Below are 22,949 nucleotides of genomic sequence, written 5' to 3' on the forward strand. Positions count from 1 at the left end.
TGTGATTCTAAGTGAAAACTTGCAAGGTACAGTAATACGTATTGCAGAAATACGATATTATCAAAAGGAGTGGGGGGGGGGTTAATATAGTAATAGTTTCCAACTCAGAAAGGCAAAAACCTGCCAAAACAAAAAGGGGCAGTTGTTTGCCTTGGAGGGAGTTGGGCTTCTGGTCCCTTCAATTCTATTATTCTCCCTGCTCATTTAATCCCAACAGCAACCCTGTTAGGTGGTTAGGCTGGGAGGCAGTGACTGGACCAAGGTTCACCCAGTGAGCTCCATGGAGGAGTGGGGATTTGAACCCTGCTCTCTCCCAGGTCTTAGTTTAAGACTAACCACTATGATACACTGGCTCTCAGGTGTGACTGTGGGTAGGCAAGATGTCCCCACCCTCATTGAGCCTCTGATATACAGAAGTGCTCCGTTAAGCCTTCATCAGCCTGGAGCCCTCCAGAAGTTTTGGACTACAACTCCCATCAGCCCCAGCCAGCATGAGTGCTGGTGCTGGCTGATGGGCGCTGCAGTCCCAAGACATCTGGAGGGCATCAGGTTGGTGAGGGCTGCCCTGAGGTACCATGGAACTAAGCCATTTCTTATTGAGGTCAGTGGCGTTTTTTGTTCCTGTGAGTTAGTGCAAGCTGATCTGTATATTATTTCCAGATGATCAGAGTCTGAAATCAGTAGTTAGGATTTTGTGCTGTTTTCTCCCCCAGAACAGGGATTGGTAGCTGGCATCCTGTGGGCTGAATTTTCCCTGGCAACCTTCTCTTTCTCTCTACACTTCTTGAAACAGCATGGAGAAAGGGAAAGAGGAGGACCTGAGCATGTGCGAGGATGGAACGTAGAGAAGGTAGAGGGGAGGAAGATCCGTAGCAATTCAGATAGTGTGAAGAAGAAATGAAGAGAGGAATGGTGGAGGGGGAGGGTGGGCTTTCTGGCAAGCCGTTTTGGGGATGGGGGGGGTCTCCAGAAACCCCTTCAATGTGGTCTGCTCCAGGTGGCTAGATGCTATGGCCTGGGCAAAGATCTGATGACACTGGCAAGCCATATAAAAAAGGAGCCCTGCACTTCGTCCTGCAGAACATTGGCACTGAACCAACCCTCCCAGACAGTTATTTTCAGATCTTAATTAAGTAGCAACTGCTTTATGTCAGCAATATTTGCTTTTAGGATCAAATGATTTTATGCTTTACAATTGCTTGGGGGATTAAAGCAGACATGGGTTACATAAAATTTTGTGTAAGTTTTCTGAAATCCGGGCATAAAAGGGTTGGCTTTCTGGCTAATGTTTATGCTGTACACATTCCTGAATTCTTAACTCAAGACTTCATCAGTTAGTGGACAGTCTTTTCCAAGGCATTTTGAAATTCTTCAAAACCTTTTCATTTCTACAACTCAGAGATGATCCATCTCAGTGCATCCTCACTGATCTACCTAAATATCATATTTTTCATTGGGGCCGATACTGTGTTTGGTAATGCCAAGCCATGTTCTGCAATGGTAAGGTTTGCAATGTATTGCCTTGATAAGATTAAGGAAATCCTGCTTTCAACATGTTTTTGCTTCGGAGGGCTATTGTGTCTATAGAGTGCAGTTGTATTTCTATTGAAAAGACCCTGCTGAAACTATATTAATGCAACTAACATACTAAATGCAGTTACTTGCCTAGTTGAAAAGATAGACTGAAGTCTTTACTAAAGTTACTGAGAGTTTTGACATTAACATCTGTGAAGGTATAGCTTTTTATCAGGTCATTAATAAAAGTTGAACTTGGAGGCATACCTCTTCACAAATAGTAAATGGCCTTTGCAATTTTTGGAGCGTCTTCTAAACACACATACACTACTGTAAATACAAAATAACATCATTTGATTTTATTTTACTTGTGTCATGGGGCATTCTGATCCTTTATTGCAATACATCTAGAGGTTCTCAATGGGTTTGTGTAGAAAGTTTTGAAAAACATTTTTAAGGGAGGATTACATTTCAGTGTTAAAAATGTTTTTCAAAACTTTTTTTTTTAAGGGAGGATTACATTTCAGTGTTGGGGGACGCGGGTGGCGCTGTGGGTAAAACCTCAGTGCCTAGGACTTGCCGATCGCATGGTCGGCGGTTCGAATCCCCGTGGCGGGGTGAGCTCCCGTCTTTCGGTCCCAGCTCCTGCCCACCTAGCAGTTTGAAAGCACCCTTAAGTGCAAGTAGATAAATAGGTACCGCTTTATAGCGGGAAGGTAAACGGCGTTTCCGTGTGCTGCGCTGGTGCCGGCTTGCCAGAGCAGCTTCATCACGCTGGCCACGTGACCTGGAAGTGTCTCCGGACAGCGCTGGCTCCCGGCCTCTTAAGTGAGATGGGCGCACAACCCTAGAGTCGGACACGACTGCCCGTACGGGCAGGGGTACCTTTACCTTTACATTTCAGTGTTATAATTTTCTGGCGATGTGTGTGTGTGTGTGTGTGTGTGTGTGTGTGTGTGTGTGTGAAAAACCCTAAAGTTCTAGGTTACTTAACCAACATCTGGTTATGTTATTGCTATTTTGTTGAGGGTCAGTTTGTAATTGATGCTAAAACCTTATACCCACGTACCTGGGAGTAAGCCCCATTTCACTTAATGTGAGTTACTTCTGAGTATACATGTATAGTAGGATTGCATGTAAGGCAATTTCTTGAGCTTCATTCTCACCTCAGTTCTCTAATTACTTAACACTGTTTAAAATCTGCATAGTTGGCTGCTTACAGTTCTTTGCCCTTAGTAATTGCTTTATTCTTATGATGTTGCTCCTGCCAGAAGGGGAAGATACTGTGGGAAAGAGCTGTAGCTCAGTTTGTTCATACCTTGTATACAAAAGGTCTCAAAAGGTCCATGTCACCTCTAGGTAGCACTGAGGGGAAAAAAACAAGCCTGAAATTCTGGAGAGCTATTCTGTGTAGACCATGGGTAGGCAAACTAAGGCCCGGGGGCCGGATCTGACCCAGTCACCTTCTAAATCCAGCCCACTGACGGTCTGGGAATCAGCCTGTTTTTACATGAGTAGAATGTGTGCTTTTATTTAAAATGCATTTCTGGGTTATTTGTGGGGTATAGGAATTTGCTCTCTTTTTTCCTTTCCAAAATATAGTCTGGCCCCGCACAAGGTCTGAGGGACAGTGGACCGGCCCCCTGCTGAAAAAGTTTGCTGACCCCTGGTGTAGACAATACTAAGCTGTGTAGAACAATGGGCTAACTCAGTATAAGGCAACTTATAGGTTTTACTCCCTAGAGTGTTTAGGATTGTGGCCTTAAAGCAATAAATAAGTATATTTTGTTGGGGCTGCAGGAGAGCTGCGAAGAATACAGTCTAATCAAAACTATGAGCTGTGTTAACAGAATATTTCTTTATATGGGGAAGGAGAGGAATTTGAAGGAAATATTTGGAAAGCCAATGGCATTTTCTTCATTGCTTCAGGAAGTTCAACAGTTCAATATTTCCATTTTTAAAACCTCTCTCTTAACTTCTCATTTTTATGCTAAAATGGGAGCATTAAAACATCAGCATTTGTAAACTGGAAGGTACTGGCCATACAACCCTGTGACTGAAAAGTCACACCCTGTGCTTTTAAGCTCTGTACCCTTAATTCAACATCTGAGGGTTGGTTGTGGTTTTCTTCATCATTCAGTGAGGAGGAAAAAGCCCCCTTTTTTACTTTGTCAAGGGGCACTGTATTACGCCTTGTGCTCTGTGGCTGGGTTACATATTCCTGGAAATCACCTGGGTCAAACTGGGTAATACCCAATTATATAACTGCTGCAGAGATTTGCTGGCTCTTTTCTAAGCTGATCACATATTAAATAAGCATAAACGTGACAGTACTTTAGTCAGTATATATCACCCTGAATTTGGCTTCGTAACACTGACAGCCAGTGCAGCTTTTTGGCGCCATGTGCTCCTCTACACTGCCCCACTTAACAGCCTAGATTTCACATCTTCTGAACCATCTGATTCTGAGATGAAAATGTTTGCCATCTTTTTAAATTCTTGATAATCAAGAGCCTGTTTTATCTACATTCTGTACAGATCTTTCCCCCCTTCTGTTTGGTATTCCAGGGTACTTTCGCCACAACCACTGTGGAAGAGGCAGCCAGTCCAGGAACAAAAAATAAATCTTCAGAAAATCCACAGGAGAAGAAAAAATGCCATGTGCCCTGTGATTTTCAAGCTAAAGTGTTAAGAGAAGAAAAACATTACATGTGTAGTATGTACTTTTGTATTTTAGAAACTCTTTCCTTTCATTCACTGTTGCAAGCTAACTTGGGATATTGCTAAAATGATACGATATTGAACTTATTTGTATTTCGCTCACAGTATGTTAAGTTTATTTATTAAAAATAAATATACTAACCTATTTTCACTATATTAAGAAATTTACATAAATGCAATTAAAATGCAACAACACTCAGCAAAGCTTCCTAAAAAGTAGATAAAAATAAGATAAAAATACATCATAAGTGTAAATCACAATTAAAACAGAGCAGAGTGCAAAACTAAAAGTTTAAAACTAAGGGAAACTGTGAACACACACATTTTAAAGCATTTGTTAAAGATCATTACTATCTCCACCTCATGAGTAACATGAGGGAAGGCATTTCAGAGGGTGGGTGCTACACTGAGAATGCCTACTTCCATGTTCTTGCTAAGTGGCAATCCACTGGTTATGGATCTTTGAAAATTCTTCACCAGGCATTGGCAAACTCGGCCCTCCAGATGTTTTGGGACTACAACTCCCATCATCCCTAGGTAACAGGACCAGTGGTCAGGGATGATGGGAGTTGTAGTCCCAAAACATCTGGAGGGCCGAGTTTGCCAATGCCTGTTCTTAACGATTGCCTTGGTCCATCCTGGGACTGCTAAGTATCCTGATCCCAAGTTGTTTAGGATTTAAATATCAATAGCAAAACTCAGAACTTGATTTGGTTGTCAATAGGCAGCTAGTGCAGCTCATTCACTCAACACAGGTGTAATATATCTAAAGCTCTGTGGGGTTGGTTGAGCACAGGGTGAAACAGTTCTAAACCTAGTAGGCCGAAACTTTCCACATTCGTAATATAAATACTTCCTTTACTGCTGCAACTCTGGTTTGTTTCAGGAATTTTCTGCATCTACAAATGCAGACATTGATGTTAAGTGGTATGAACATGCAAAACTTGCCTTATTCCGGCTGTTGATCCACCCAGCTCAGTCCTGTCTGCTCTGACTGGCAGTAGTTCTTCAGGTTATCCTGACAGATGACTTTCTTAGCCCTGCTTATTGCCATTCTTTGAACTGGAGATACAAGGGACTGAGGTATCATCGTCTCCCCCAGCACCTTAAAACACTAAGCAATTTGATTCAAACCCACAAATCATCCAAATCCCACTTTTACAAAAAAGCTGATTTAGGGCCTAACTGTGTGTGACGCTAATGAAGTGCTGAGTAATCATGTTGGCTTAGAAAACAAACAAACAAACAAACAAACATGGAGAAGCAGAGATTGTTTTCAACTTCACAATGTGCAAGGAGAGGTGGTTTGAGGTTTCTCTCCCCAGCTGTGATCTCAGTAAATGTCTTCATACCACCATTATCTTTAGAAAGAGGAAAGTTCCCACTGATGTGAATGGGAGTTCCAACCTACTGTCAATTACTATGGCAGTGAGTTTGAGGAAGTCCACAGCTGGGGAGGGAAGGTTTAAACCTGCCGCAGCACTGCAGTGCTGATTGCTGTTTGTCCCCTGTGCCTGGCATTTAATTAAAAGGAAACCAACAACCTGATTGCTAATCACACAGATAGTTAGCACCAACAGTTGTTAGCATCACATGTAGTCAGGCTTTTACCCTGCTTGAAATATTACCACACAACGCTAATTGCTGAAGAAAGCTCTGTTATGGGTCATTGCATTATTTCAGTAACTTTTTAAATGACTGACGGTCTGTTTGCTTAAAGGGAACTTGCAGAATTCTCTAGTTGAATATGCAAGAAGTACCAAGAAGATGATACGGAACATGATGGAAGATCACCAGTCTTCTCTCGATTATCTTTCCGATCAGGTATCAGTTATTATTTGCAGAATGCATTTCTTTCTGTACAGGACTAATTCTACTGAATGATCTTAATTCAGCTGAACTAAATGTCAAAATCCAGTTTACAAACATAGTGAGCGCATGTCATAAAAACAGTTTGTCTTGCAACAGCAAGTATTTGGTTATTGTTTTCTGCATTGGGAAGAAACTGTGAAGGGAACCTGAGCTTACAGGGTTAAACAGCTCAGAGTGTACGCCCTGCCTACTGTTGGGAGGGGGGAGACTCCACGTCATTTCCGAGTCTCTCAAGTCTTTGTTCTGACTCTCTACTTTCGCTTTTGAGGAGAGTGGACGTGTTTTCACGATGCTGTTTGACAATGGATAGTCTGCTGTAAATAAAACTGCTTTTAGCTGCTAAGATCCTGAGTGGACTTTGTTTGAGCACACTGAAGCAGGCACTGGAGTTTTTGGGGCTTTCTCTAACCGCTGCTGCTTAACTTTGCGTTTTGCTCAGAGCATCGGAATGTGGCCTTTGAAGTCCGAGGCCTGGCCGAGGGGGTGCACAGGCGGAGCGGGCTGGACTCCAAGCTTTATCTGAGCAATAAATCAATCACCTTATCTAAGAGGTTATGGACGTCAGTTACTGCAATTAGAGAAAGCTTTGAAGTGCTGTGTGTAAAGGCTGTGAAGCTGAGAAGCTGCTGTTTTTGCTGCCGGAGGAAAAAGTCCTGCTTTGAGGCTCTGCCTGGGAGAAAGCAGGGAGAAAGCAGGGAGGCTGACTGCAAGCTGTGTGCTGCAAAGGGACGCCGGAACCCTATCCTCGAAGCTGGCTGGTAAATGTGAGTACTTCACAAGCCCCAATGGGAGCACTGGGGGAGGAGATGGCTGAGCTCCAGGACTTTTATGATGTCCCATTTGAAAAACTCACAACCCAGTCCTGGGAAATCTGGGTTAGAAGAATAAGGGGGTGGTTTTTGGCCACAGGGCTCTGGAGTATAGCCCAGAAGGAGCCGGCCCCACCCATGCCTGTTGCTGCTGAGGATGGCGCAGCAGACCTGGAGGCTGCTTTGCTGGAAGATAGAGAGCAGAGAATGCAAACAGAGCTCTGCATGTTGAGAGCAAGTGTGGACGCTATGCTGTTGCCCCACCTGGAGGGCGTTGAGTCGGCTCAAGCCGCCTGGCAGGTGCTGAGGAGTCTGTGTGAGAGCTCAGCAGGAGCCCAGGGCCGGGAGAAAGCCGAGAGCAGGGAGGAAGCTAAGAGCCCAGAGGGGGCTGCTGGCCATGTTCCTGAAGTTACAGCTGGGAGTAGCTGCTTTGTCTCCGAGGGGCCGTGTGATGTTGAGGCCCGCAACCAGAGTGCTGGGGAGCGTGCAGGCCCAGGCTGTGCACCCAAAGGTGGGGGTGCTGGGAACGCAGGAATGGCTGAAGAGGGAGCTGTGAGAGCTGTTGCTACGCGCCGCCGCTGTTATCGCTGTGGCTCCCCCTCCCATCTGGTGAGAGAATGTCCAGTGGAGGCACAGGAACAGCCGAAGGCCGTCTCCCGTAGCAACCAGATAAAGGGCTCTTCTTCAAAGCGTGGGAAAGGCAAGCCGAAGGCAGCTGGCAGAGACACTGAACATAAACATTTGGCAGCGTCTATGGCTACAGTCAAGAGTTGTCAACAGGATGCTGTGCTGACTTTTGTCATAGACAGTGGAGCTTCCCATCATCTCGTGCCATCTGCAGGATTTCTGGAGAACTGCACCTCTATAACTTCTGGGAAGACTGTCTGTTTAGCAGATGGGACTAGACACCCACTCACGCAGACTGGCTCACTGTTTTGTTCTTTCTTACAGGATTCAATCCAGGCTTATGTTGTTCCAGGACTGTCTTGCGCATTGCTGTCTGTCAGCGCACTTCTTGCTGAGAACTACAGAGTGTGTTTTGAAGACAATAAGTGCTCTATTTCTAAGAATGGACAGCACCTAGTCAGTGTTGAATGTAAAGACAGGTTGTTTGTATTGAATGCTTCTTTTGCAGGTCCAGGTGACACGGAGGAGGCTCAAGCACAGTGTGCCAACGTTCCAGTTCATGATGCGTGTGCTCACCTCTGGCACAGACGCATGGCACACGTGTCCTGGGGGTCAGTGAAAAAGATCCCAGAGTGTACGCAAGGGTGCAAAATGAAATCATGTGCTAAGTTTCTAGATTGCAGAACGTGCAAGTCCGCAAAGGTGAAAACCTGCACATACCCAAGGTCTGAGAGGGTGACCACTAGGGCTTTTCAGTTAATTCATGCAGATTTGTGTGGGCCGATGTCTGTGAGCAGTATGGGAGGAGCCAAATATGCGCTGGTTCTGATTGATGACCATACGCGCAACTCCTGGACCTTCACGATCGGACACAAAAGTGAAGCTGCACCGCTAATCAAAGACTGGATTGCGGCTGTGGAACTGCAGTTTTCCACACGGGTGCAAAACTTTCAGAGCGATCGCGGTGGGGAGTTCACCGGGTCTGCACTGCAAAGTTTCTTCCGCAAAAAGGGGATTCAACACAGGTTGACTTCTCCGCACAGTCCCCAACAGAACGGGATTGCGGAAAGACGGAACAGGACTCTAGGGGAGATGTCCGCAGCTCTTTTGTTTGATGCCGGGCTCCCACAGCGTTTTTGGGGAGAGGCTTGGCGAACGGCCAACTTTGTTTTGAACAGGTCGTTCAATTCAGTGGTAGGTGACACCCCGTACTTTTTGCTGCATGGAAAGAAACCGAAAATACACTATTTTCGTGTATTCGGTTGTGAAGCGTGGGTTTTGATACCAAAAGCCAAACGCAAGAAAGGTGAACCCAAGTCCCAGAAGATGATTTTTTGTGGGTATGAGCCAGGGACCAAGGGGTGGAGGTTTGCGTATCCGTCAGGGAATCAGTCCAGGATTCTGCTCAGCAACAGTGCTGAATTCTGTGAGCAGAGTGGCTGGGCAAGGATACATGGGAAGCCTGACATCCTGTCAGAGAGTCTGCTTGACTCTGCTGATGAAGAAGAGGAAGAGGTTGAACCTGCAACTGAGGCTCAGAGTCCAGACCCAGTGCAGGCAGAGGGGAGAACTTCTCCCAAGGCTGTGAAGATTGAGCAACGCAGTGCTCCATCTTCCCCCACAGGTTCGGCTGAGAAGTCCAGAAGGCGCAGTAAGTCAGAGGGGGAGCTCTCTGATGCCAAGGACGTTCTGGCTGGCCCTAGTGGGTCAGAGGGGGTTCCTGAAGTAGTGCTGCGTCGATCAGCTCGGACGACCAAGGGGAAACCTCCTGATAGGTTTGCCGTCACCAGTGTGTGGGTCGGAATGGCACAGTGTGAACCCGAGAGTTTTGAGGATGTTCAGAAACTGCCTCAGGAAGAAGCCAGAAAATGGCATGAGGCGATGCAGAAGGAAATGAACTCAATGGAGTCTTTAGGTGTGTTCTCCCTCACGAAGTTGCCGGTGGGCAAAAAGGCCGTGGGTAGCCGCTGGGTTTACCGACTTAAGCCCACAGCGACAGGAGAACCGCAGTATAAGGCCAGATTAGTGGCGAGAGGATTCACGCAGCGCAGGGGGTTGCATTATACGGAAGTTTATGCTCCCACCTGTAGGAGTGAATCTCTACGTTTGCTCTTGGCCATCGCTGCACAAAGAGGGTTGCTGGTGCATCACTTTGATGTGGACGTTGCTTACTTGAACTCAGACCTCCAGGAGGATCTGTACATGCTTCCTCCTCCAGGGTTTGAGGGCAATGAGCAAGGTACTGTGTGGAAACTTCACAAGTCAATTTACGGCCTGAAGCAGTCGGCCAGGAATTGGAACTTGTGCCTGATTGAAGCTTTGGAGAAGCTAGGTTTCAGGAAGAGTCTTGCTGACAGTTGCCTGTTCCTAAGAGGATCAGGAGACTCACAGGAACTGGTTTTGTTTTATGTTGATGACATCATCCATATTGGAAAGGCAGACAAACAGGTACAGAAGTTTGCCAAAGAGCTAGGGAAACAGTTTCAGCTCAAGAACCTGGGTGCAGTAAAGATCTACCTAGGTGTCCAGATAGCGAGAACTGAGGATGGTAGCTTCTTGCTCAGTCAGAAAGGCAAGATTGAGCAGTTGCTTGAGAAGTTCAGAATGTCCGATTGTGCAGGAGTTCGGACACCCATGGAGACGAACTTCGTGAAAGAGAGCCAGCAAGCAGAAAGTGCAGAGTTCGAGAATGCTGAGCTCTTTCAGTCAGCTCTAGGTAGTCTGTTGTATCTATCCCAATGGAGCAGACCAGACATTGCCTTTGCTACCAACCTGCTAAGTAGGGAAGCGTCAAAGCCCAGTGTGAGTGCTTGGCACGGTATCAAGCGGGTACTGCGCTACCTGCAGCATACCAAAGACTTCTGTCTTAAGCTGCCAGCTGAAGGTGAGGCAAAGCTCACATGCTATGCGGACAGTGACTGGGCGAATTTGCAGGACCGCAAGTCTGTGTCTGGGTTGGTGGTAAAATTTGGGAAGTCACTAATTGGGTGGAAGTCCCGGAAGCAAAGTCTCATTGCACTGTCTTCTACTGAGGCTGAATTCAGCGCACTGTCAGATTTGTGCCGGGAACTAGAGTTCTATAGATGCTTGGTGCAAGAGATCTATGGAGATTGTAGCTTGCCCATCACGGTTTGGGAAGACAATCAACCTTGTTTGAAATTGGCTGAATCTGCGCAATTTAAGGCCAGAACCAAGCATCTGGACATACGTTTCCAAAATGTGTGTCAGAGTGTTCAGTCAGGTTTGATACGGCTGAAGTATTGTGCCAGTCACAGTAACTTGGCCGATGGCTTTACCAAACCTTTAAGCTTCCAGCGTCATGGGGAGTTTTGTGGTGGTTTGGAGTTGGGGGTAAGTTCTGTACATACTTTCCCCACAGTAGCGCAGGACGAGAGGGGGTGTGAAGGGAACCTGAGCTTACAGGGTTAAACAGCTCAGAGTGTACGCCCTGCCTACTGTTGGGAGGGGGGAGACTCCACGTCATTTCCGAGTCTCTCAAGTCTTTGTTCTGACTCTCTACTTTCGCTTTTGAGGAGAGTGGACGTGTTTTCACGATGCTGTTTGACAATGGATAGTCTGCTGTAAATAAAACTGCTTTTAGCTGCTAAGATCCTGAGTGGACTTTGTTTGAGCACACTGAAGCAGGCACTGGAGTTTTTGGGGCTTTCTCTAACCGCTGCTGCTTAACTTTGCGTTTTGCTCAGAGCATCGGAATGTGGCCTTTGAAGTCCGAGGCCTGGCCGAGGGGGTGCACAGGCGGAGCGGGCTGGACTCCAAGCTTTATCTGAGCAATAAATCAATCACCTTATCTAAGAGAAACTACTGATTTCTTACAGTGCCACAAACACCATTTTGAGTAGATATGAGGGAGCCATTAAGGTCAGCAAATATATTCTTAGCTTTTTATGTAGGACCCTCCTCATATTTATTCTGTATGAGTCAGTGAATAGGTGGGAAATGGCAGCTGTATTCTTAAAAATAGGAATAATAAACCGTGTGCATGAGCTAGCTGAAGTTAAGCATTCTTCAGTCATATTGATTTTACTAGGAGGTACTTAGGCTATTGTCCTCAGCTTAATTTCTAACTCCTGCTGAGCTCAGTGTTACTTCCTTCTGAGAAGTTTTTCTTAGGATTGCTCTACATAAAACATGCTCAATTGACCAAAATCAATGGGGTGTGCCACCAGATGTATATTCAGTTTATTCAGTATATTTACTCAGAATTAAGCCCCATTTAGTAATTTTTCTTGGGATTGTAGAAGTACCTAATTTGGGCTGAATTACATCCCATGTTAATGTTTGTTTCAAGGTTATGAATAAAAGAAAAGAAAAGAGGCAATGCTGGGCTCCCCTGAACATTAAGAATGGTTTAAAGTTTTTCTTGTGATCACACAGGTCAATGAACTGATGAGTCGGGTTATGATTTTAAACACAGAACTATCTAGAAAACCAATTGATGTATTTCCTCATCGAGCTGTTCAGTCTCACGGTAAATACTTTTTGCTTCCTGACTTTTTCCATTTCTCTTCTTGCTCCGTAACTCCTCCTGGTACGGCAGTGGTACAAATAAGAAAGATTGGGGGTGGGGGAGTGGTTTGCCATTACTGATTTTGCAAAAACAAAAGTGTTTATTGATCATTTCATTGTTGTATTCTTTTTGTAAGTTGCTTTGAGAGTTTTTTTAAATAAACGGTATATAAATTTTATGAAATAATAGCAATAATAATAATTAATAAGAAGTAATAAATTATTTTTCTTTGCCATCCATCTGATTGGATATGAAAGGGAAAGACAGAAGTCGCTCCTTGTATTCAAATACATGCCAATGTGGGCTACTCACGTCTAATGCAAATGGGAAAATGCAGATTAACAGCTACATTATGCTCAAATGTGGGTAAACTAATTCTTTGGCATGGTACAATAATCTATGGGTCAAAAGACATGTTGCACTGCAATCAGGTGCAACTAATGTGTGTATGTGTGTGCATGCTTAACCTTTACCTACCAGTCACTTTGCCTAAAAGCCTGCATTCCCTGTTCTTGTTTATATTCATATGGGTCCGAAACCTTGGCAGAGAGTCAAAGCCAGGGGGAGGCAGTTCAGGGGGAAAGTGACTGTCAGAGAAAAGGTTAACTCTGTTTCCTTTTTACAAAGTTGAACCTGAACTTCCTCTGGTAATGTTGTCTGCCAGGTTTGGATTGCAGCGATATTAAAGATACCATTGGCTCTGTTACAAAAACTCCAAGCGGTCTCTACATAATCCATCCAGAAGGATCAAGTTATCCCTTTGAGGTAATACAGATTTTTCATTTTTACTGTTTGCTTAGATTGTTGTTTCCCCCCTCTTCTTATGGCTGCATTAAAGCAGTCCCTGTCGCTTTAGCAGTGGTTTTAACACTTTCCAAGCCGCCGCCAACTGCCAATATTTTAAATCTTATATGGGGGGGTCAGTTTGTTCAACTGGAAGTACTGTAACTTAGAGGAGAGGAAACATAGTCACTGAAATGTACTGACTGTAGCATGAAACATTGGGAAGCAGATGAGTACAATGCGGCTGATTCACTATTTTTCATAGGCATTTCAAGTACCCTTTTCCCCCAAACTAAAAACTAGCAGGTGTGGCTCAACTCCCATAGGAAAGAATAGCAATGTTGGCACTAAGTATAATAATTTTTATAGCATGTCAGCAGTCTTCGAAGTCTTAGGCAATCCTCTTGCTTGTAATTTTTCCCAGCTAACAAACACCCTGAGAGACTACAGCTCTTGGGAAGCTTAGATGGCTGTACCATTTGAGCATCATGGTTTAGTCTGGGCGAAGGGAGAACTGCCACTTTCCTACAGACGAAAAGCTTACCTTGTGAGACTGACAGCTCATTAGCTATGCCAACTTATTTTTCTTTGAGCAGTATTCCAAGGGCTCAGAGCTATCACTAGCAGTAGGTGGAAGAGCAGATATAGGGGTTCCAGGAATACCTAGGAGTAGCACACAACTACCCCAAGGAGCAGTCTTTGACTTCCTCTGATGTTCACTAGCTGACATACTGAATCATTGGTCCATGTAGTTTAGTCCTGAGTGACTACCCAGTTGGTATTGGTTCTGCAGGGTTTCAGACAGGAGTCTTTCCAAGTCTTTCCTGGAGATGTGCAGGATTGAACTTTTGCATGCAATGCAGGTGTTCTGCCACAGAACTCCAGCCTTTTACTGTATGCCCACACAAATATAGGGGAAGACTAGGTCTGCTTATGGGAGCAAAAAATGCATTGTGTAAATTAGTCCCTTCGAAATTGAGGAGGCTTAATTATTTAACTGTGTTTGATATAACTTTGCTGATCTTTCACTGAATTGCAGAATAACAGTAAATGAAATACTAGTGATGCTTGTAAGAAAACGCTGAATTCATTTACAAATGCCAACAAGACAGAACACCCATTTGTCACAGCGCGAAGCTCTTTCTCTCCTTTTGTGTAGTTGACAAGAAAAATAATAAATACCAATGTGACATATCTTTTATATGACACTTTAACAGTAAAGATAAAGTGGCTGCCAAGGCTGCGTTCACACCCCCAGGATGGATAAACATGTCAGTTTCGGTTTCTTATTTTTCCATTCTTAAATTTGCTTCCCCACATTTCCACATCAGTTTTTTGACCCCCCTCCCCCCAAAAAAGTTCTCATGGAAATTCACCAGCATTTTAGTGTGGATTTCTGCTGCTATGCACATTTTTATCTGCAGCTTTGCCTAACACACACATTTTTGCCTGCAGCTTTGCCTAATACATAGATTTTTGCAAAGCAATTTCCCTTAATATGTGTTTTTGTATTTTGTTTTCACTTATATATGCATTTATATGCACATATGAATTTTTGTACAGATTACTTGGCAGGAGAGCTGCATTGCAAAATTCTAAGAAGTGCAGATTTTGAAGGATAACTGTGTTTCACTTCTCATAGTGTTTTGGAAAGTGCGAATTAACAGAATTGAATTTCTCCTCAACCCCTATGGGAGAGAGAAAAAGGTTTAACATGGGGCTTTGCTTCTTAGCTGCACTATGATTTTGAAAATCAAGAATGCAGTCACAGCAGTGCACAGAATACTGTTCCAGAGATCTGAACTGACCTGCCAAACAAACGCTCCCTCTTGGGATCAGTCTTGGGATCGTTGCTTTTGCCAGATCAGCCTTGTGTGACTAATAAAGACTTAAGAAAATGTGCTTTTGATTGTGCACTCCAGATCCTAAATTGGAGGACTGTGTAGCGGGAACACAAGGAATAAAAGGTGGGCAAGTGTTTACAGGCTAAAGGAGTACCTACAGAGTTACTATTAATCAGAACTCACAATTAACTGAACTTTTAAAAGGTCTCTTTACAGAAACTCTAGCTAACATCTCATTGGTATAAACCTGGCACTATAAAGGGCAGGTTGGAAAGAAAATCCTGACGCAAGAACGGGGGTGGTCTCTTTCCCATGGCCATTGTAGTGGCAGTGTCACAATCAGGGATGGAAGGTTCTGTCAATTCTGGTTCTCTCTGTTTCTGTTTCTGTTTTATATTCAGTTTTGACTAATGTACATATTTTTGCAAGCAATGTATTTTAGTATGTTATTTCCAGTGATATTCTATTATTTATTGAATTTACATACCACCCTACACCCAGAGGTCTCAAGGTGGTTCACGGAATAAAATCAAAATATAAAACCACAAAATACATAATCAAAATAAAAACAACAACCCAATACCCCCAAAAAACCTCATTTTAAAAGAGCATAGGATGTCAATCAAATGCACACTATAGTTAAAATATCCATATATATTTTTTGTTCACATTGCTTGGTTGAATTGCAAAATTCGGATAAGTGCAAATTTTGAATGATCCTGTGTTTTGATTCACATATTATTTCAGAAAGTGCAAATTTGGTAGATTTGGGTTAAAATGCATATCGAATCAAATTTCTCCTCCATCCCTAGTTACAACCAATCTAAAGCTTTTTGAAGCAGATACTAAGATAGTCTTCTAGGAGCTTTGGGGGGGGCAGAGTTCTTCTCTCACAACTGCATCATAGGGCAAATTATGGTGCCCTGATGTTGGTGATGTTGCCATTGTGGGTGTCCTGGAAGCAAGCAAGGTGGGGAGAAGCAGGGAGCTCACCCCCACACCCCTTGCTTTGCCACCTAGGCTGTAGTCAGGACATGTTGAGTGAGCGACAGGTTGTCAAACCAGTCCTACTCCCTCCCAACTTTGTAGGCGTGTTGCACTCAAGAAGCAAAAGTGGACAGAGTGACAAATGTAAATTTTACTTTTGGTGCAGGTAGTTTTACACACATATACACACACACACCTCTTTATCTTCCATCCAGCGAAGCAAGAGGCAGTATTAGACTACAAGGACACATTACAGCCAGGAAAAACATTCAAGGAGGGTGTGAACAGAGATGATAAAGGGCATGGCCTGGGAAGAGTGGGTGTGGGTAAGGAGAGGGTTTAGTCTAAGAGGAGTCCCACATCTGGCCCCCAGGCTTGATTCCTCACCCCCGATTCAATCTAACATTGTGGCCTGAAAAGAAAATGCTTAACATTGACAGTATCATTCCCATGGTGTTTTGTTTTTTAAAATCCTTACTTCAATTTTGTGCTTGCAGGAGTTAAATATATAAATCATGAAATAGTTTATCATGCACTGGAGGATACTTTTGAAATAACTAAGATAATTAACTTCCATATTTCCTTCTTTTTTAAAAATAAAAACCTTTCCAGTGTTTAGGAATGACTGCCAATGTCTACAGAAGTTGAAGTCATCAAATAAGTAAAAATGTTTGCTTATGACACTGGCTGGAGATCAAGAACTAATGGAAAAACATGGTTATAGGATGTGTAGCAACTAAGGAGGAGGTTAAAACTGAAAATAAAATTAGGATTTTGAATTTCGGAGGGGGCCAGATGAAGACACTTCAGAACAGAGAAGGGAGAGGTGCAGAAAAGTCTGACGGCTCACTCTTGAATAGAAGTTAAATTGCAAAAAAGGGACAGCAGTTGCCTGCTAGAGGCCATTCACATGGAAAGCACACCTAATTCAATTGGAAACAGCATACACAAATGGGTGCCACATGTATGTCCCTCATTTCTGGTTGGTCTAGTTATCAGGACTGTGTACCTTTGCAAAAGCTGATATCCACCCACCAAGCTATTTGGGAGAGGGCTGGATTTGGTCCAAACATCTCTCTCTTTCTCTCACACACTGTTAAAATACCCTTGCTCTGTTTATATATAACTATAGCAATGTTATCGACAGAGGACATCTAAAAAAGAAAATAAAGAAATTAGCTTTGAATCTATACGCTCATTGACTAATAATTTGACTCTAAGCCCCAGGTATGCATGCCAAAGGTGCAATCCCTGCAAGCTTCAGAAAAGCTATTTTCTTTCTTACATATACGTATACACATACATACATACATACAAATAAATAGATATGTGTGTGTCCTGTGTTGATAACATTGCTGCACCTAGCTTGAACAAATTATTTCCAAGAATTTTTCCAAGACCTCTTTAAAGGGAAGGGAAAATGAGAAGAATTAGTGAACTCACTGTGAAAAACTGAAAGCCAATCTTTGTAGAAATCCATATTGTGTTCAAATGTTAGTGTTTGCTTAATTTGGCCGGGGTGTGTGTGTGCACGTGCGGTGGGAATTTGCCAGCTTCTTTACAAAAAGATTTCACCACCATCATCTTTGTACGTTTCAGGTATTGTGTGAGATGGATTTTCGAGGAGGGGGCTGGACAGTGATCCAGAAGAGAACTGAGGGGCTCGTTGAATTTCAGAGAACATGGTCTGACTATATGAATGGATTTGGTGACCTTGAAGGTAGCAATTTGTTATTTGTTAGGGCCTTTTCTAGTTACTCCAGCCCAGCATACAAATTTGGTGTGTCCATGTTTGTTTTTGTTATCATATTTATATCCCTCCCTTTCCTCCACGGAGCTCAAGGTGACACACATGGTTGTCCCCTTCCCATTTTATCCTTTCAACAACCCGGTGAGGTAGATTCTTCTTATTGGGTTGGCCAGGGGCATGGACGACCCCCAGGCGAACAATAGGAACGTTTCCAGCCTGTCCCTCCCCTCAGCGTGCAGCTCTAGGGAGTTCCGACAGCCTTCCCCAACAATTTATAGTGACTCACGTCTTGGAGACATTGAGCACACATCCAGAGTCCAGCAGAGATAAAACGCAGTCAGAGCTAGGCTGGGGTTGTGAGCACGAAGCTCCTTTATTAAGCATAAGGCAGAACCAAAGAAAACATGTCTTCTCTCTCTGATCTTCCTCGGAGAGAAGTCAGAAATGAAAGCAACAACAAACGGAAACAGAGTACAGTAAACATCCACTCCCGTGATTCCAACAGTTGGTGCTGGAATGCATAACACAGACATGTGATGAACCAATCCTACACAATATCTGCACAGTGAGAGGAATAGAAACCCAGCACGTCTGAGAGTTAATAAGAGTGGAGGTCCTGAGCTGTATACCTGTGGGAAGTGGGGTATGATTTATAATGGGCCAGGGCTCTGATAGGAACGCCTGTCATATCACCTGGAAATCCCCCCCCCCCCGGCTGCTTGGAAACTCAATGGATCCATTGGCCTCCAAGGGCAGAGCATCCTAATGGAACCATATTAAGCACAATACACTGATATTTCCCACTTCGTGTACTGAGCATTTCCCACCTCTGGGGTGACTGAGGGAGCAGATTGTTGTTCAACTGAACCTATACGTGAAGTTTCAGATCATTGTTTTGTTATGGTAGAAAAACTAAATAGATCAGATTGATCATGTAGCTAGTTTAATTCTATCAATATATAATTGTTTTTAACAATTGTTTTAATAATAGTTTTTTTCTGTGTTTTTAATGGTTCTCATTTTTATCTGTAAGCTGCCTTGTGTGTGTGTCAGAGGAAAAAGCTGGGGTATAAATCAATAATTAAACATAGCTTTCTTTAACTGGTTCAGGATTAATAGCAAACAGATTGAAGGTGTGTGCGTGGGGGGGGGAGGGATAAATATTCACTTCTGTTCTTTTAGAGTTTTATTTTAATTCTGTTTACAGGGGAATTTTGGCTCGGCCTCCGAAATATTTTCCACATAGCAAACCAGAAAACAGCCAGCTTCATGCTTTATGTGGGCTTGGAGGCTGAAGATGACACGTATGCATACGCATCGTATGACAGTTTTTGGTTAGAGGATGAAGCGTGCTCTTTTAAAATACATTTAGGACGTTACTCTGGAAATGCCGGTAAGACTCAGACGGGAGCAGCAGTCTAGCTTTAAAATGATAGGCTCTGCAAATGTGAAAATAGGGTGGCAAGTCAACAAATATAGACAATAAACTATAGAACATCTGCCAGGAGCTCCTGTGTCTTGGCTGGAGCAAGTATCATGATTTCAGAGGCACATTTTCCAAACTCTGAGATCACCAACGTTGTCATGGCCAAGGTACTCAGCTCCCATATTACACATTATGGCTGCTTATGTGAACTGCCTCGGGAACCTTTTGCTGAGAGATGGTGTGTAAATCTGGAAAGGGAATAATTTAATTGACACTGGGGACACTGGAAGGGATTGCATGGGAACCCCCCCACAGTTTACTGTATGTCTTTCTAGTAATGTAAGACTACATGTGTATATAGACAATTGTGAGCATCCATAATGTAGGACAGCCTTTGCCAACCTGACGTTATCCAGATGTTTTGGACTACAGTTTTCATCATTCCTGCTGATCATTGGCCACGTGGCTGGGGCTGATGGGAGTTAGCATTTATAGGGTGCCAGGTTGTGGAAAGGTAATATAGGCCAAGAATTGGAGCAAGCTGTGTTGCAAGCAGTTGCTAAAACTAGGATTCAGCCACCATTACTAATCCCTTGTTTGTTTCTTAGAGGAAAAGATAACTGAGATTTTACTGATAGCACGGAGCTAGGCAGGGGGTTGGACTCGATGGCCCTTGTGGTCTCTTCCAACTCTATGATTCTATGATTCTAGGTGGTAAGGCAATGTATTAGGCCAGCTATTTCAGAATAATCCAAGTCAAAACCTTACACACAGTTTAGTTAATAGGCAGAATGATTTCTAGGCAAGTGAAGAGTTTACTTAAAGTCTTCTTTAAGACTCCACTGATGATGTTTTTTGGCCAGTCTAGAAGCCATAGGTGTTGCTGGGAGACTAGAGCAAACAAGTTGAGGCAGTCAAAGTCAAGCTGTGTATATTTTGATACTTAGCCACAGAAAGCCAGCTCATACTACAAGGGTAGTGTGTGAATTCTGGAAAAAGTTCCTGCTTAGGCTGTGGGAGTCCTCCAGTAGAAGAGTATTTGGTAGATGTTTCATAGGCACAAAGAGCTTTTCGGTGACATCACACATACTTCGCTCACAGCAGAAGTAAAAGTCAGTGTTAGATAATTCAACAGGCCACAGAAAAGAAAGTTGCCCTATCAATCTGCTTCCAGATATTGCTGCTAGGAGCAATTCATGAATGAAGCACTTCCTATTGTGTCTATTTAAGTGTAATATAGATTAGCAGAGACTGTTTCCCATCCTCTGCCTGAATCTGTGACGTGTGGAGGAAGTGCAGGAGAATGACAATTTATGTAAGAGCATCACTCAAGGTCACCATAAGAAAAAATAAAAAAATTCCTTCCAGTAGCACCTTAAAGACCAACTAAGTTAGTTCTTGGTATGAGCTTTCGTGTGCATGCACACTTCTTCAGATACACTGAAGTGTATCTGAAGAAGTGTGCATGCACACGAAAGCTCATACCAAGAACTAACTTAGTTGGTCTTTAAGGTGCTACTGGAAGGAATTTTTTTATTTTGACTATGGCAGACCAACACGGCTACCTATCTACTACTGGTCACCATAAGAGTGTTCTGGACTGGGCCAATGGCCCACCTAGTCCAGCATCCTGCTCTCACAGTGGCCAAGATGCCTAGGGGAAGCCCATAAGCAGGACCTGGGCGCAACAGCACTCTGCCCACCTGCAGTTTCCAGCAGTTGGTATTCAGAAGCATTACTGCCTTCATGGTTACTAGCTAGTAAGTATGTGGGGCCCAAGTTAGTCAGGACCTGCACTCTTAAATGCTGAATTCAGATGTGTTTAATTACTTTCCCCTATTTTTTGGTTCCTATAATTTAGGTGATGCATTTCGGGGATACAGAAAACAAGACAACCAGAACACGTTACCTTTTAGTACATTTGATATGGACAATGATGGCTGCAATCCAGCCTGCTCTCTCCAGGAGCAGCCCGTGAAGAGCTGCAGTAACTTTAGTGAGAAAACAGGCTGGTGGTTCAGCCAGTGTGGTCTTGCAAATCTCAATGGTGTTCACCGGGTCACAAGGAGGATGCTGGCAACGGGGATTCGGTGGGAAACCTGGACAGTGAATGACAAACCAGTCAAAATTAGATCGGTTTCAATGAAAATCAGAAGAACATATTTCAAATAACGGAACAATGCCTGACTTTCTGAAATTAGGCTGTCTGGTAGCTCATTTCAGACTGTAGCATGCAAAGTTTTAGTTTAGCAGTCCATTTCTAGAAATGTTAGAGGCATTTTGCACACCTTACTTTGCAACAGCACTTTCCAGCACAACATAATTATAATCCCACTATGTTGTAGCTTCATTTCTAATATTTTCACTAAATACCTGGATGCCATTATTGGCTTAATCGCGATGCCTTAAGCATCGATCTCTACAATTCCAGCTTGGTCGGCGTTGCCAATTGAGCCTTCTTTATCTTTAAAATGAGTCAACATAACTTAACATCTAGGATGTCATCCTAAGGGAAAAGGTTTGGAAGAAATGGGGAGGCAGAAGGAGAGCATCTGCTTTGCATGCAGAAGGTCCCCTGTTCAATCCTTGCCATCTCAGGTGGGACTGGAAAAGCCTCTCTGCCTGAAACCCTGGAGAGCTACTGCCAGGAAGTTTAGACAATACTGAATGGCATGGACCAGTGCCCTGACTGGGTTATAATGCAGCTTCCTGTGTTCTTGGTATATACAAACCTGACTGTTGGCATTTGGGGATCTGATTTGGAAGGGAATCTTACCCACTGAAGAGTGATATGTGCCTGTTTTCCTCAGGCAGTGAGGCAACAGGGAGAAGGAGGTGTGAGTTGGGTAGAAGCCACTTTTCTTCTGAGGTGGCATATCAGGTACATGCATATTTATTCACAAAAAAGAAATCTGTTCGCTGGTACCACACTTGTTTTACCATTGTGCCAGATAGACTCAGATAATAGGAAATGTGCTTTAATTGGCCCCTTTGGGGCTAATTTCAGCCCCAGGAAAGGAAACCAATAAGGCTATTTCTCTCTTCTGGAAAGAAAATAAAAAGGAATCACTTAAGGGGTGGTGGAGGGTATTTTTTATTGTGCATCATAAAATTTCCTTCCCAAAGATTTCTGAAGCACTTATTTTTCAAAGATATACGGCTAAAATGGGCACACTTTTTCTGAGTGTTGACAGAACATGAATATTATTTCATTGTTTAAAATGCCCAGGTACTCGCTTATATCCATAAAATTATGTCTCTTATCTTCCAAAAGGTACCACCAATTTGTTTAGGATTTTTGCCCCCGAGATATATGAATAAAACAGATGGTGTTTTTTTTTAAAAAAAAATCATTGAAGTTGGGAGCACTGATAGGGTTCATACAGAGTGCTAAGCCACCATGCTGTTATTTTATATAATTATGCAAAATGATAGGGCTTGCTTTTCACATCATTATTTTCTGAAGTATAAAACAACTTGCTGTGGTTTGATTGAATGTTTTCCAGCAGGAAGGAATATTAACATTGTTCCCAATGTCTTTCTTTAAAAAAATTAATGGTTTTTTGTGTTTGAAACTTCTGTTTTGTGGAAATCTTAATAATAATAATAAAGTAATATAGCATATGTTCCTGTTGCTTCTCTTCCCCCACTCTCTGGGCAGTGTTGAGTCACACAACCCATGTTTGAGCAATTTTTTTTGTGGGGGGGATTTCCTGACTTTCTCTGTGGGTATGGGGTGTTAACGAAGGGGTAGTACCTCTGGTGGGGAACACATTGTGCTCCTTCAGGGGTAGCTTGTCCACCCTTGGGCACCACCCTGCTACTTAGCTCTCACCTGTGGCTCTTAGATGCTGTCAGCATGAGACAGCGGACACACCCTCTGAAATGGCTTTGGCTGGCCGGCTAAACCAGGTGAGGGTAGCAGATGGGTCTCAAACCCTCCATGAGTTAGGGACTTCCCCTGCATGCAAACACAGGTGAATTGAGCGGACAAGACCAATAGTGGGTCCAGTGGTCATGAAGGCAGTTTCTGCACATTCTGTAGAGAGAAATGAGGGGCAGATGGGGCTCATCAACCTGGGAAGGT

General features: G+C 43.5%; 1 protein-coding gene across 3 annotated transcripts in view; it reads left to right on the forward strand.

Moving 5' to 3' along the window:
* ANGPTL5 (angiopoietin like 5) overlaps positions 1-22,486 on the forward strand; it is a 23,236-nt gene extending 750 nt beyond the window's left edge. The window contains exons 1-8 of one of the 3 annotated variants that reach the window (XR_014525193.1): positions 1-601; positions 4,084-4,231; positions 5,957-6,060; positions 11,940-12,033; positions 12,737-12,837; positions 17,286-17,406; positions 18,644-19,511; positions 19,574-20,201. The exon at positions 1-601 is cut by the window's left edge and continues 750 nt beyond it. Coding sequence is in view for 2 of the 3 variants with exons in the window: in XM_083499782.1 (XP_083355908.1) it covers positions 281-601; positions 4,084-4,231; positions 5,957-6,060; positions 11,940-12,033; positions 12,737-12,837; positions 17,286-17,406; positions 18,644-18,829; positions 20,724-21,034 (1,386 nt within the window). In the remaining variant the exon portion in view is untranslated. Of the gene's footprint in view, positions 602-937; positions 1,501-4,083; positions 4,232-5,956; positions 6,061-11,939; positions 12,034-12,736; positions 12,838-17,285; positions 17,407-18,643; positions 19,512-19,573; positions 20,202-20,723 lie in introns of those variants that run through there. The other 2 variants (XM_083499782.1, XM_083499783.1) reach the window with 2 other exon arrangements.
* The last annotated feature ends 463 nt before the right edge of the window (positions 22,487-22,949 follow it).

Source organism: Podarcis liolepis (genome assembly GCF_965112155.1).
Source record: "Podarcis liolepis genome assembly, chromosome: 4".
Taxonomy (NCBI): Eukaryota; Metazoa; Chordata; class Lepidosauria; order Squamata; family Lacertidae; genus Podarcis; species Podarcis liolepis.